Below are 13522 nucleotides of genomic sequence, written 5' to 3' on the forward strand. Positions count from 1 at the left end.
ATTTATCAGCTTTAAGTCAACAGTAATCGCACTGAAAGGTGTCACTCACTGAACATATCAGTCCGAAAATGTGTGATGTGTTCAATAGTTTTTAAACAATGAACTGTGGATGTGAATGGATATCACACTTTGAAAAGCACATTCAAAAAATGTAATATTTGTGAAATAACACTAGTTCATTTTTCCCTTTTGACACCTGCCTCCCTCAATGGGTTTTTTTTCTTAGAAGTAAAAAAGTTTAAAATGGTGTTTTTTTTCCACTTTAACTTCTCATCAGTCACCGTGTCTTAGAGTGAAAACTTCATCTTGTCCTTGAAAACAATAAAACTCCACCGCAGAGAGAGGTCGAAAGCTCAAGAGAAGCTACTAAAAGGACCTTGTGGTGAGACTATTGAGACTGCGAAGTAGTTTCTTTGTTTAGAAAATCAACTGGTTACTTCTGACAAAATGAGATTTGTTAATGTATTTGCAACATGAGGTGAATCATCCACTTTTTAAATAAGAAATCAAAAACAGTGACTCAGATTTTTTATTTTTTCTATCATACTCAAACACAAATATATGAAGAAAATGCAGGCATAATTACAATAAACAATACAAAGTTAGTTCATAACCAACAGATTAGTTAAGTGAACTGTGAGACAACAGAAAAAAAAACATATATACAGACAGCTGTTTAATATAGTTTAATCGGTTCATCAATTAAGGGGTTGGTTGATCTATAGAAAAACTAATCAGCAATCATTCTGATAATTGATCAGACTCAGCCACCCTCCAGCTAGGGTGTTAAAGACTTGATTGACTAGATGTTTGACCCAGATACAAAGTGAGTCAGTCATTTTCGAGTGTAAAACTCATCTTGTCAGTGCTCTCTGGTGGATCAGCTCTGTAATGGAGACATTTTGTAAATGACCTCAAACCTAGTTTGACTTGTACCAACATTTACTGTTATTGATTGGCCGACATACAGTTTACACACGGACTGATATATCTGTAATAAGCTGATATCTGTGTAACACTTTCTCACACTTTCTCACAGTGGTCAGACATTTAACAGAGCAGAGAAGTAATGGAGTAATTCAATCGATAAAATCTCATTGATAGTAAAAAATAATAATCATCTGCAAATAAAGGCAGTGAGTGGAGAGGAGGTGGAACAAGTGAGCATGATGGTGTTACAGTAGGCCGAGACTCCCGTCAATCAATGAGAAAATGGCCCAAACACATCGTTTTTTAGGTGTATCAGCCCATTAATGAGACGGCTGTAACGATTAGGTTTCTGGTGTTAAACAACTACAGCTCCCATGAGGCTTTGTCAAGCTGCCAGTGGCTTTTGGGATATTCCCGCCCAGTTTGTGGATTATGGCCGATCAGTCCTGATTGACGTGCCAAACATCCAATCAGCGGCAGCGCAGAGACACGCGGCCAACCCTGTGCGGTGGGGGGCGGGGCTGCGGCGGAGGGGGCAGGGCGGGAGGTATCATGGAGGATCAGTAGGCAAACTGTGGCCGTCAGAGGAGAGCAGCCCCCGCTCTGATCCCCGGGACTTTCTCAAGTGTTTACCGACGCTTTTTAATCACCTCGTACGGAAACTTCAACATGGACATGAAGAAAAGGATCACTCTAGAGCTGCGGAGCAGAAACCCGGCGGAGGTGAGTCTCTTTGGTTTTAATAACATTTTAATTGTTGCCTGAAATAGCCCGGGAGGTGATGTGCGACCGGAGCCTGGCTGGCTGCTCCGCCTCGCTCATCACATGGAGTCCTCCACCGATAACACTCTGAACGGAAACTTTGCTGAGGGATATTCGGTCCTTTAAACCCCTTATCGATCAGGTTACAGTTTGATCAACAGCCGCCCGCAGCTCGGTTGAAACACCGATTCGGGATGGATGTGGAAGCATCTCGCGGCTCGGTCCGTCCGCCCCCTCCTCCTCCTCTCCGGTGAAATCCCTTCTCTCCGAGAGGCTCAAATTATATCACCAGAATGCGTTTACTAACATTAAATTCACGGTTCTTATCGCTGGGACATTTAAGACGCACACACAGATCGGTTATGTTCCGTTCGAGTGTATATGGTTCATCCGAAACACCTTCATGGATAACGACGATGCAAGTTAAACTTTTAATCAGTCACCGGCCGCTCGGAACAACTCAGAGAATTCAACGGAGAATACTACGCACCAATAAAGAGGAACTTGAACTAAAGATGCTTATATGTAGTAGGTAACCAGAGTCGGAGTTTTCGGAGCTCATCGCGGGCTTTGGTCCCGGACAAACACTGCGTATCGACCTTAACAACAACGACGTCGGCGGGTACTCGGTTCTCTGCGAGCGGACATTTTAAGTCTCCAACGGCTTAAACTTCGACGGAAATATCGTATAAACCGACATTTTATTAAACTGCGCGTCGTTAGATTGAGTTCAGGACCGATTTTAACGTCTTTTGTGAGGCTTTGGTGGATATTTTTGGTGCGACCCTGCTCAGTGGTGGACGCGGGGCGCACGGAGGTCGGTCACAGACATTTTGAGTGGGGATCTGGAGCTCGGTAGTAACGCGTTACCGACTTACCGTTACAGAAGCGGATTAGCTGTCGAGTCGACGCCGAATTACACAGATGACGATTATTTGTTCAATGACCGTTAAATCGACTCATAATCGCCGCGTTACACCGCGGCTCGTTATTGTAACGCAATGACCTGGTAACGCGCAGGGTTGGTGTTCGTATATCAGTGTCGTAACGACTCAAAATGGCGTTACCGACCCAGGCAGATTACCGCCGTCAGTTTAACCATGCGGAGGAGAAACTGCGTTTGTGGATGTGTAAAATGGACGTAACTGATCCATATCTGATGTCGCTTTATTTACACATCGACCTCCACATGACGGAGCCCGCTCCACTGTGGTCGCTATTAAACCATCCACATTCATTCATACACGGTGTAAACGCAGTAACATGCCGGGTTTGATCGTTGTTATTCGGATTCTTTCGTCCCTTCTTATAAGGCAGAGCTCTACGGTGAATGTGTGTGATCGAGTTATATAACCGGACTGCCAACCAACCGGCTTCAGTAAAATAACACACACTCCTGCTCACGGTTCAGACTTCATTCACTCCAACAAAGAATCACAAACTAACCCAGCAGACAACTTACTGGTGTCATGTTTTACGAAGGCGGGCGGGGGGGGGGGCGGCAGATGGTGTGTGTAGAGGCTCAGAGGAACACCCCCCACCCCCTCCAACACACACACACAACATGTAGATTATAGTAGGTTAAACCCCCAGCACACACAGTGTAGTAATGGTGGAGCTGTTGGCCTGAAGCTCTGATACACTCTAACACTCTGCTGGTTATATAAGCACAGGAACCAGAGGAACTGTGGGAAATACAAGCAGCCACCAGTCTGAACAAAGTCCTCCACAGACCTGGAGCTCACCGTCAGACACCCCTGCTCACGCCTGTCTGTCTGTACCTAATAAATACTTTCTATTAGAGCTGAAACAATTAGTTGATTAAATGATTAGTCGGTCATTGGGAAATTAACTGGAAACCATTTTGATCATTGGATGCAATTCAGTCAAGTTTCATGTAAAAATGTTCAGATTAAACCTCTCCTCTGTTTTCTGTCACAGTAACCCGATCTGTTTAGACTCTTTGGGTCTAAACCTGAAGGCGGCGCATCAAATTTTCCCATTATTTTTTAGACACGATAAACACTAATCAGTTGATCAAGAAAATAATCTGTAGATTAATTGATAATGAAAAGGGGAATAAATTACTTTCATTATCAGTAATCTATCAATTATTTCTGGATTAATTAATTATTATTTTGGTCTATAAAATGTCAGAGAGCTTATTCTATTTGCTTTATTTCCATAACCACAGTGTTCAGTTTACTGTGCTGTGAAATTCTTCACATCGGAAAAAATATTTGGAATTTTTGTTGATCAATTACTTAAATAATTGTTGCAGTTCTGATGATCACTTTCATCATGGGTTAATCTGATAGTTATTTATCAGTTAATTGGTCGTTAAGTCTGTAAAATGTCAGTCACTTTCAGTTTACATCCACAGTGATGTTTTCAGATTGTTCGACCAACAGTCTGAGATTCACTGTACTGTCAAACCTGACAGAGATCTGATCTTCAAACCTGAGAACACCAGACATCAGATCAGAGGAGAGACGTTTCTTTTTGTTTGTTTTTTTTAAATGATTGAACGTTTAACGAATAATTTCTTGTATCGACTGATTGGTTGAAGCTTCATTATCATTATCATCTGGTGGCCGTTAGAGGAACAACAGGTTAAAGCTCTTCTAGGTCAAGGTCAGCTTTACTGTCATTACACAGTACAGGTCTGCACGCTGAGGTGCAGCCGGAACCTCTTTATGTTACATCAGTACAAAACATCACACAACTTTAAGGACATACGTTAAAACTGAATTAAATGTAACAGGGTTTCCCTCTGTTTTTGTGGTGCTTGGGTTCACATTGTGCCTCATTTTCCCATCACCCCTCCTGTTCTCCTTGTCCTCTCAGATCGCGGAGCTGGTGGTTGACAACAGTCGCTCTGCAGACGGGGAGGTGGAGGGTCTGACAGACGAGTTCACTGAGCTCGAGTTCCTCAGTATGGTCAACGTGGGTCTGAGCTCGCTGGCCAAGCTGCCCTCACTGCCCAAACTACGCAAGGTAACACACACCGAGTGTGGTCGGTGTTCACTTCTGTCAGCTGATTTCTGTTGTGTGTTATATTTAGCTGTTTGGTTCACTGAATGTTCTGCACACAGTATCTGCAGGTCCTGGAAAACCTTATAAAGATCTTTTGAAAGTATTAAAAAGTCTTAAATGTAATGAGCAGCTGTCTTTAAGCTTGTCTACTGGTTGCTATGGCAACTGTCAAATACAACAATAAAAGACTTTACCATCAGCAGCAATCACCTGACTGAAATCTCCTCACCTGGCACATGAGCTGAGAATTTTTAATCCAACCATGTTCTGCCACTCATCCAGGCTGCGTTCATGAAACCATTTGAAACTGTTGGAGGAACTGGAACTGTGTAATTCTGATAATAATTAACGGGTCCATGTTATCTCTGCCTGTTTTCCTTCATACTTTGACTGTTTGGTGGTTGAATCATGGTATCGAGGTGTTGAACTATTTTTTTCTATGTGGTGTTAACAGTCTGTCTTCCTGAGTCGTGTGTGGATTTAGTTGTTTAGTTTATTGTGGATCATGTGACATCCACCACAGGTGATAACACAGGTGTCTTCTTCTCTCTCAGTTGGAGCTGAGCGACAACAACCTGTCCGGTTCTCTGGAGACTCTGTCAGAGAAATGTCCCAACCTGACCTACCTCAACCTGAGCGGGAACAAAATCAAAGAGTTGAGCAACGTGGAGGCACTGGTGAGAACACACACACACACACACACACACTCTCTCAGCATCATGGATCTGTTTGTAGCTGACACTACGCTAACCTGATGTTTCCTGCTTCAGCAAAACCTGAAGAGCCTGCAGAGTCTGGACCTGTTCAACTGTGAGATCACGTCCCTGGAGGACTACAGGGAGAGCGTGTTCGAGCTGCTGCCTCAGGTCACCTACCTGGACGGCTTCGACCAGGAGGACAACGAGGCTCCAGACTCCGAGGCCGAGGACGAAGGTGGGACACTGAGTTTAGTGTAGAAACTGCTGAGTGAACGTTGTCTCTGTGTGAATATTGTTGTTTGTCTCTGTGTCAGTGGCAGCTGGTGATTAAACAATTTGTGAGAACAGGAGGAAAAACCAGCCCACCATGTGACTTTACACTGGTCGGCTCTTTATCTCTACTTTCTTATGTTTGACGGCACATCGTAGACCCGCCATGAGTCGAGCTGAGGAAGCGAGGCCCGAGACTGTGTCATTGGACCATGTCAGTATCGTGTTTTGGTTGTTGATTGGTCAGGGAGTACGTCCTCTGTGTTTTGGCCAATAACAGATTAGTATGAAGAAAAAAAAAATGAAGTACATTATATTGATATGAGACCCCACCCTCCACTGCCCCCACCATCACTTCTCACAGACTGCCCCCCCCCCCCCCCCCCCCCCCCCCCTTCTTACCTGTCCTGCAGGTGCTGAGGAGTTTGAATCAGATTTCAATAATGGATTTTTCCACAGAAGAGAGAACATTTATTTTCTAAATGACACTATATGTTTATTACAGCAGGTCACTGTTTGATATTTGTTGATCTCCTCTGGTCTGAACATCGTCTCTGTTCACAGATGAGGACGGCGAGGACGGGGCCGGGCCGACTGGAGACTACGATGATGAGGATGATGAAGAGGAGGACGAGGACGGCTCAGAGGGAGGAGAGGTGGGGCTGAGCTTTCAGGTGAACCGTGGCAATCAGGTGGGCAACTCAGGCTTTGGCCGGCAGGTCAAACCACAGCCGGCTCAGACGCAGGTGTGCGTCCCCTCCCATAATGCACCTGTGCTCAACCAGGCAGAGAACAGACACTGAACAGTGGTGAGACAAAACCGCCAGCCAGTGTCAGCAGGTGACGGTCAGGTGTTAAAAGTTCTTCTTATAGACTGGTTCTCCTGCAGGTAGACGGGAAGTGTTTTTTCAAAATAAGCTTCAAACAGAACAGACATAACCATCTGTAGCAGATTTTTCACAATCAACTTTGTAATGATGTTTTGACAAAAGGAGACAGATGTGGAGCAGAGCAGGACCCGATGCGGCTGAATTCAGCTCTAGATATAAAATGTGTTGATATGATCTGATTGTGTGGTGTTAACGAGACGTGAACAACAGCATGAAGTCTGATGCTCGCGTGATTCATCGTGGAGGTTCATTTGAATGAGTCTCTGCCTGGTCTGAACTGAGCCGGTTTGGTGGGGTGACCTCAGGTGTGACCTCAGGAGTGGTGTTCTTGACCAGGTTCAGCACCAAAATGGCCGCCTCTGACACTTGACTCTGATCAGGGGGAGTAGAGCGTCTGAGAACAGACTTCTCTCCTTTGGATTAAAACCAGATACTAGTATTAGTGAATTTGACAACAATAATCAGGCAGCACAGTGTCTGTAAGAAACTCTGCAGAAGTGTTATTATTTTTTATTTTCAAAATAAAATGTTCAAGATTTCAATATAAATATTAATAGTTAACAGTACTGATTTTATTTATCTATTTATTTTTTTAAATATTTTTTTATTTCATTAAAATATTCTTTGTTTTTTGTTTTTTTTGTTTTTTTACACTCAAACTATAATTAAGTACTTTTACAATTTAGAGAATAAACTATAGTTTTTGCCACCTTCATGGCACAATCCTGGATTGATCCAAGACGGCACCATATCTTCTATCATCATTTTTTATATCTTTTATAATTTGTCACATGTAAATATATTTATATTTTTCTAAACAGTTGTTGTAAAGACATTAAGAACAACGAGCTGTCAGAGTCGGTCTGATGGAGATCAGCCTGGTCACAGTGACATAGACGTGATTAATAGTAGTAGAGCTTCATTAGTGTCGTCCAATCAGAAACAAGCTTCCTGTCTTTTATTTTAAAAGTGTCAAACTTCGGCCGACTGTAGAGAAAAAGTTAAACTGTTTCATCTTCTTCAGGAGGACGATGAGGATGAGGAAGACTATGGAGAGGAGGAGGAGGAGGAAGGTGAGTAAAACACCATGGGTATTTTGAAGATTTAATTCAGAGTGTGTGTGTTATGATATTCAGATCATAAGAGCGGCGGTTTCAGTCATTTGACATGATGGTCTTCAGACCTGTTCCAGTTGACCCTTAAAAACCCGTAGACCAAAATTTGCAGCAATGCATTAGTGGACTCATGAATGGATGACAATAAAATAGTTTTAAATATTTTTTACCGTTTGAGTAATCAGTAGCATCACGTCTCTGAAACTTCACCTTAATGATATGAAGTTCTGTAAAGATCCTTTACGTTGGACAGTTTCTATTATCTGTTAGTAAAATAACTCATGCAGAGGTTTTAACTGAAGAGCTGTGATTGGTCAGAATCCTGCCGGCCTCCTCTGATTGGTTGACTTTTCTCTTGGTGCAGAGGATCAGGCAGGCGTCCAGGGACAGAAGAGGAAGAGAGACGTGGACGATGAAGGTGAAGAAGACGACGATGACGAAGACGACTAGTTCTCCGGCCGACCGCCATCCGTGTGTCGTCCTGTCCTGTTTCTGTCCGTCTCAGTCCACCTCCGGACCCGACCTCCGCCAGACAACAACCTCTGCCACTGCAGCAACCGGCAACAACAGCAGGGACAGCAACAGCAGCAACAGGAACAGTGATGTCAGATAGCTCCTCCTGCGGTAGAATATCACCTCTTTATTTTAGATAATATATAAGATTTTATCAGAACTGTACCTGCTGGACTCCGTCTCCCTTTAAAACCTGGTTCAGGATCAAAGCTTCTGTCTGTCCGGTAAGTCTGTCTCCTCTCCACATCCTGAACTCTGATCCTCGTCTCAACGTTCTCTGGATGGCTGACTCTGAAGGTGAAGTCCTGGTGTGGACCGGCTCCTCGTTAGCAGAAGTTCTGGTGTGAAAACCAGGATCCAGAACACACTGGACCAGATTTCTGTCTCTGCAGTTGGCTCTCTATCGTCTTCTTCTCCTGCTCGTATGAAGCTGTTGACGACCTTTTCAAGCACAGCACTCTTCCAAAACCAGGTTTATTTGTACAAACTAGAGGGACAGGTCTCTGGTCCCACTCAGAACTTTTTATAAGAACCTTCTCTCAGCTGGAGTCCTGAGGAGCCTCCAGTCCAGACTACAAGACCCTCCGCCATCTGTTAGTCCCAGTACGACACACAGGTTGTTTTAACTAACTTCCTGCTCTCAGGTGGTGCTGCACATGTGCATTACCATAGTTACCTCACATCACCTCTCCAGATCAGTAATAGATGATTGATGAGTTTGTGTTTTTAACTTATGCTAAAATCAGATCTACTGTCATAAAACCACTACAGTACACTTTGACCCAGACTGAGACCCTGCCCTTCAAGTGGTCTCAGTCCAGTTGTTTGGTCCACAACAGAGTTTGACAGCTTTAACTCTAGACCAGACAGGTGAGCTGAGAACGCAGCTTGAGAACAATCTGATCCACAGAGACGTCTCGTTGTTACTGTTGAAATCATGCAGACCAGTTGTGGATAATCTGTAATCACCGCAGCTCAACACATCCTGGACTCAGATGTGAACTCTGGTCTGAGGATCTTGTAGTCTGGACTGGACTGAACCTGTTGTCCCAGCCCTCCACAGCTTCCTGCAAGAGCCTGACAGGAGACCTTCAAAACCACCAAAGTCTGCAGCCGTCCTGGTACAGATGTAGAGTTTCACCTCACCTCTCATGTCAGGACCTTCCTCTTCTTCTTCTTCTTCTTCTTCTTCTTTTTCTTCTTCTTCCTCTTCTTCATAGTCATCATCATCACATGCTTCTCTGAGCCTTCATCATATCACTTTGTCCCTCTGAGCTTCAAACCACCATCCGCATCAAATGTGATCCACACCTTTTTAAAAAGAACCCGGTTCTTTCTGCAGCCATATCAGTCTCTGGACTCTGACGGGAGAGGAGAGCGCCCCCTTCAGGACCTCAGTGTGTCTAACACCCAATCAGGGACGTCCCATGTTTCCGTCTCCACCCGCCGTGTTGAACAGTTCAGGATCCACGTCCACGTCATGTTTCAGTCCGAACTGTCCCTGAACTGGATCAGTAGTGATCCCGTTGACTCTGCTGTCTCTGCCGCGTCTCACAGTTCCACTATATGCAGACCTGCTGTCGCTCAGGTCCACACAGGAGATCGTATTAATAATATTCCCAGTGTGTGTTTGATTTATTGTAGGGATTCTACAGGGAAGATTAGGGGCGGGTGGGAGGAATTATTAGTTCTGATGTGTTTGTTTTTTGGAGTTAACAGAGGCCTGTTTCTGTCCCTGATCAGAAGCTGTTGTTCTTAGTTTGATGTAAAACCGAGCAGCTCGTCCTCAAACTGCCCGTCCCTCCTGATGTCCAGACAGCCGCCGCTGTGTCACACTTTAGGCTCCACCTCCTAAAAAGGACTCACAAACGTGGTGCGTTCAGGTGCTCCTCGTCTACTCATCAGGTCAGAAATATCCAAGTTCACCAGCAGGAAGTTCCTCAAACGTTAGATGAATCCTGACAGGGAGGTCAGTTTGTTTGGGATGAAAACTGTTTACAACTCTATACGACAGAAAATAATCAAAAAATTAACATAAAAAATTTCTGTATGAAAAGTTTAATATAATGCAGATTAATTCAGATGAATAACACCAGGTTCAAGGGTTCAGTTCAAACAGGAGGTGTTTTATTTCAGGTTTGTCTCTTTCAGTACCATCTTCATCATGTGATTAAGAGCTGTGATTCAGTGCAGCAGGTTAATGTGTCTCTTCGATGACAGTCAGTTTTACTTCCTGTGATGGGTTCCCTTAGACCTTGGATATAACACCCAGTCATGTCTGTCTCTGACTTAACGAGCTGGTGAGATCACCTGAATGCACTGTCATATTGACAGATGTGCAGTGGGTTATGGGATATTGAGGACTAAAGAATGCAACAGCTGTGTCTTCCAGAGTTTCTCAGTGTAGTTTACCTGTTTGAAGGGGATGGAGTCTGAAACAGGACACACCTGCGGCGTCTGTTTCAGGTGTCATGACACGGCTTCAGATTCTACTTTTTACTTCCTGCTTCCTCCTGCTTTATTAAACAGCAGCAAACAAGACTTGGCTGGAAATAAATGATATTGATCATCACAGAATAGACCTAAAGAAACAGATCCTCATTTATCTCCAGGTCACTCCGGTTTGTTCCTGATGAGCAGCAGACTCTGTACAGCTCTGACTTTAAACTGCTGTAAAATTTTAGCTTTTCTCTCATTTACACTCTTAAAAACAGCATCATTTTAAACACGCCCACGTGTGATTTCGTACACAAAAATACTTCACTGTGCAACAACTCAACTCGCTCGAGCTGAAGTTGTTGGACTGCGACAACAACAAACGTTTGGTCTTAACTTATAAAACTCTGCTCCTGAATCGTGGCCGGGAGTCTCTGGTTCAGGTACTCTGATTTGGCTCACGTTCAATTTTAGGTCTGAGCGTTTTTACTGTTCCAGCTGTTGAACTCATATTTCTTTATAATTTGGTTTTTTAATACAATTTTTTAAAACACTCTAATGGAAACAACAGATGACAAAATGATCTCAACATGAGGTCAAATTTGGAAGCCTTAACATAATCAGTTCCAACATCAGCTGACAACTGAGCCAACTCCATCTGCTGATGAAAATCATATGATATGATCAAAAGCTCCAGAACAGCTACTAAACTGACTTTTAGGGCAGATTGATTTGTCATAATTTTATCGTGTTTTCATGTTTCTAAATACAGTTAAACTTCATTTAAATGAAAAGTGTATATACTGCACAGTTTTCTCATGAACAACCACTCGTTATCTGGTCGGCTTTAAATGTTGATTAGTCCTCGTCCTTCATCAGAGAGACCTGACGAGTGGTTACTGTCAGCATGAACTCCAAGCCGAAACAAACTGATCAGCTGATTAACAGAGAAGTAATCACACGAAATTTTGACAATTGTATAATTGTCAGGCAAAAATTCTGTGGTTTCACTTAACGGTTTATCAATGAAATGAAAAACTGATCAGCAGATTAATTGTTAATCTTGATTTGTATGTTTGTGGGTGGGAAGCCTGTGAGGGATCTCAGGAATGACTCCTGGGGGTCCGTCGTCAAACTGCACGTCTCAAATAAAAATATGAACCAGACAAAAACATGACATAGGCATTAGGATGTGTTTAACGTGGCGTGTTGTTCTTAAGAGTGTAAAGGTCAAAGGTCATGTCTGTCAGACCTGCTGAGGTCGGTTTTAACTGGTTTTTAAGGCAATATTGTAAATAGACTCTCAGCTCAGTTTCAGGTTTGTTTTTATTTTGTTAATGACTTAAATAATTTTACAGATGTTTTTGTTTTCTGCAGAAAGGTGATAGTTGACCCACGCCTTTGACCTTTGACCCCAGCTCACTCCTGTGTCAGCTGTTAGTTTCCCTCCATCGTCCCGTCTGTGGGGACAAACTGTATTTGACTTTTCGTGTGGTGTAACAGAAACAATACTGAGGGTTTTCAATAAAAACATGAAAGGAAAACAAGTTGTTTTCAGATCATTTGACCAGTTTCCTTCAGGTCCCTGTTGACATTATGTCATAATTTTTCTGTTTGCATTAAACTTGTCACATTCACCCAATACAAACTATTCACCTGTTCCTCTAGACACCTACAAACACCCAAATTCATCTCCAGTCCTTTTCTAAGATTGTTAAATCTGTTAAATCTAATGTGTTAGATCCTTTAGAGTGAAGTGAAAGACATGAAGGGAAGCTCAAAACAAAGAAACTGAAACAACAAACTGTAACGTGACCCCACAACGCCGCGGGACAACATGAGGTACAGTTCAGCCTGTAAACAAACACACATACACAGTAACACACACTGTGAGGACTCGGCTTCCATCTGCTGATAAATATCAATAAAACATGAGAAACACTTCTTCTAATGGAGAGAGGAGGAGGGGGGCAGATGAAGGGTAATGGAAAAGAAAATAATGGATAGAAAGGAGGGGGAGAAAATGTTAAGTTTACAAGTTAAAGAAATGGACAAAGGAGGAAAAATTAGGAGGGAATGAGCTGAGGAAGGAGATGGAGGAAAGAAATAAAGGGGGAGAGAAGAAAAACATGACTGGAAGAAAGGGAGGAAAGAGGAGAAGAAGGGAGGGACGATACAGGAAGAGAGGAGCAAGGAAACAAGCTGTAGAGATAAGATGGAAAAGAATGAGACTGAAGGAGGAGATAAAAACATGGAAGATTGTGGAAAAGAAAAGAGGAAAGATGATAAAGGAGGAAGAAAAGAGAAGGATAAAGACAAACAAGAAAAGAAGGAAGAGAAGAAAAGGGAGGCTGGGAGAGAGAAAGAGGAGTTGAAGGGGGAAATATAAAAAAGGAGGAGGAATGAGAACGTAAAGGAGAAAGGTGAGGGAGGGAAGATGAGGTGGAGAAGGAATGAAGAGAGGAAAAGAGGAGGAGTAAGACTAGAGATAAAGAAGGAAAATGATCTGATGATTATCTTTTATCTGATTATCTCTAATTCTTTTTCTTTTTACAGTAAATATAAAGATGACTAATAAAATGTCATTAAATCAAGTTTCACTTTGAAAAACAGTCAAAAGAATCAAATCAACAAAGACAGAAGAAGACGAACAAAATGAATGACGTTAACCAGTGATTACCATATACATGATATATGACATGAAGTGTGTCAAGTAGACGACCTGTGTAAACACCTTGTTTGTAACATTACGATGTCATCATCAAACCGGCTGTCAAACAGCAGCGGCTGGAACATTCAATATTATAATACGCACACACACACGTTTCACTTTTAACACACGTGTGGGTGACGGTCGACATAAAGAGACGAG

At 42.9% G+C, this 13522-nt stretch overlaps 1 protein-coding gene across 3 annotated transcripts; it reads left to right on the forward strand.

The window, feature by feature from the left end:
• The first annotated feature begins 535 nt into the window (after nucleotides 1–535).
• anp32e (acidic (leucine-rich) nuclear phosphoprotein 32 family, member E) lies at nucleotides 536–12197 on the forward strand. Of its 3 annotated transcripts, none has more exons than XM_056400356.1 (7): nucleotides 536–1653; nucleotides 4540–4689; nucleotides 5283–5405; nucleotides 5499–5661; nucleotides 6261–6370; nucleotides 7611–7659; nucleotides 8066–12197. In XM_056400356.1, exons 1-7 carry the CDS (start codon nucleotides 1600–1602, stop codon nucleotides 8149–8151), a joined length of 735 nt encoding a protein of 244 aa, XP_056256331.1. In that variant the 5' UTR covers nucleotides 536–1599; the 3' UTR covers nucleotides 8152–12197. The 3 variants fall into 3 exon arrangements, with proteins under 3 accessions (XP_056256331.1, XP_056256332.1, XP_056256329.1); XM_056400357.1 differs by having other exon boundaries at nucleotides 537–1653; nucleotides 6261–6352; XM_056400354.1 differs by having other exon boundaries at nucleotides 538–1653; nucleotides 6261–6388.
• Nucleotides 12198–13522: the final 1325 nt, after the last annotated feature.

The sequence above is a fragment of the Seriola aureovittata genome, chromosome 16 (assembly GCF_021018895.1).
Source record: "Seriola aureovittata isolate HTS-2021-v1 ecotype China chromosome 16, ASM2101889v1, whole genome shotgun sequence".
Lineage (NCBI taxonomy): Eukaryota > Metazoa > Chordata > Actinopteri > Carangiformes > Carangidae > Seriola > Seriola aureovittata.

Coding starts and splice junctions, on each gene's coding strand:
- anp32e (XM_056400354.1), top strand. CDS start 1,600: ATGGACATGAAGAAAAGGATCACTCTAGAGCTGCGGAGCAGAAACCCG. Junction 1,654..4,539: donor GGAGCAGAAACCCGGCGGAG/GTGAGTCTCTTT, acceptor TTGTCCTCTCAG/ATCGCGGAGCTGGTGGTTGA. Junction 6,389..7,610: donor AGGTGAACCGTGGCAATCAG/GTGGGCAACTCA, acceptor CATCTTCTTCAG/GAGGACGATGAGGATGAGGA.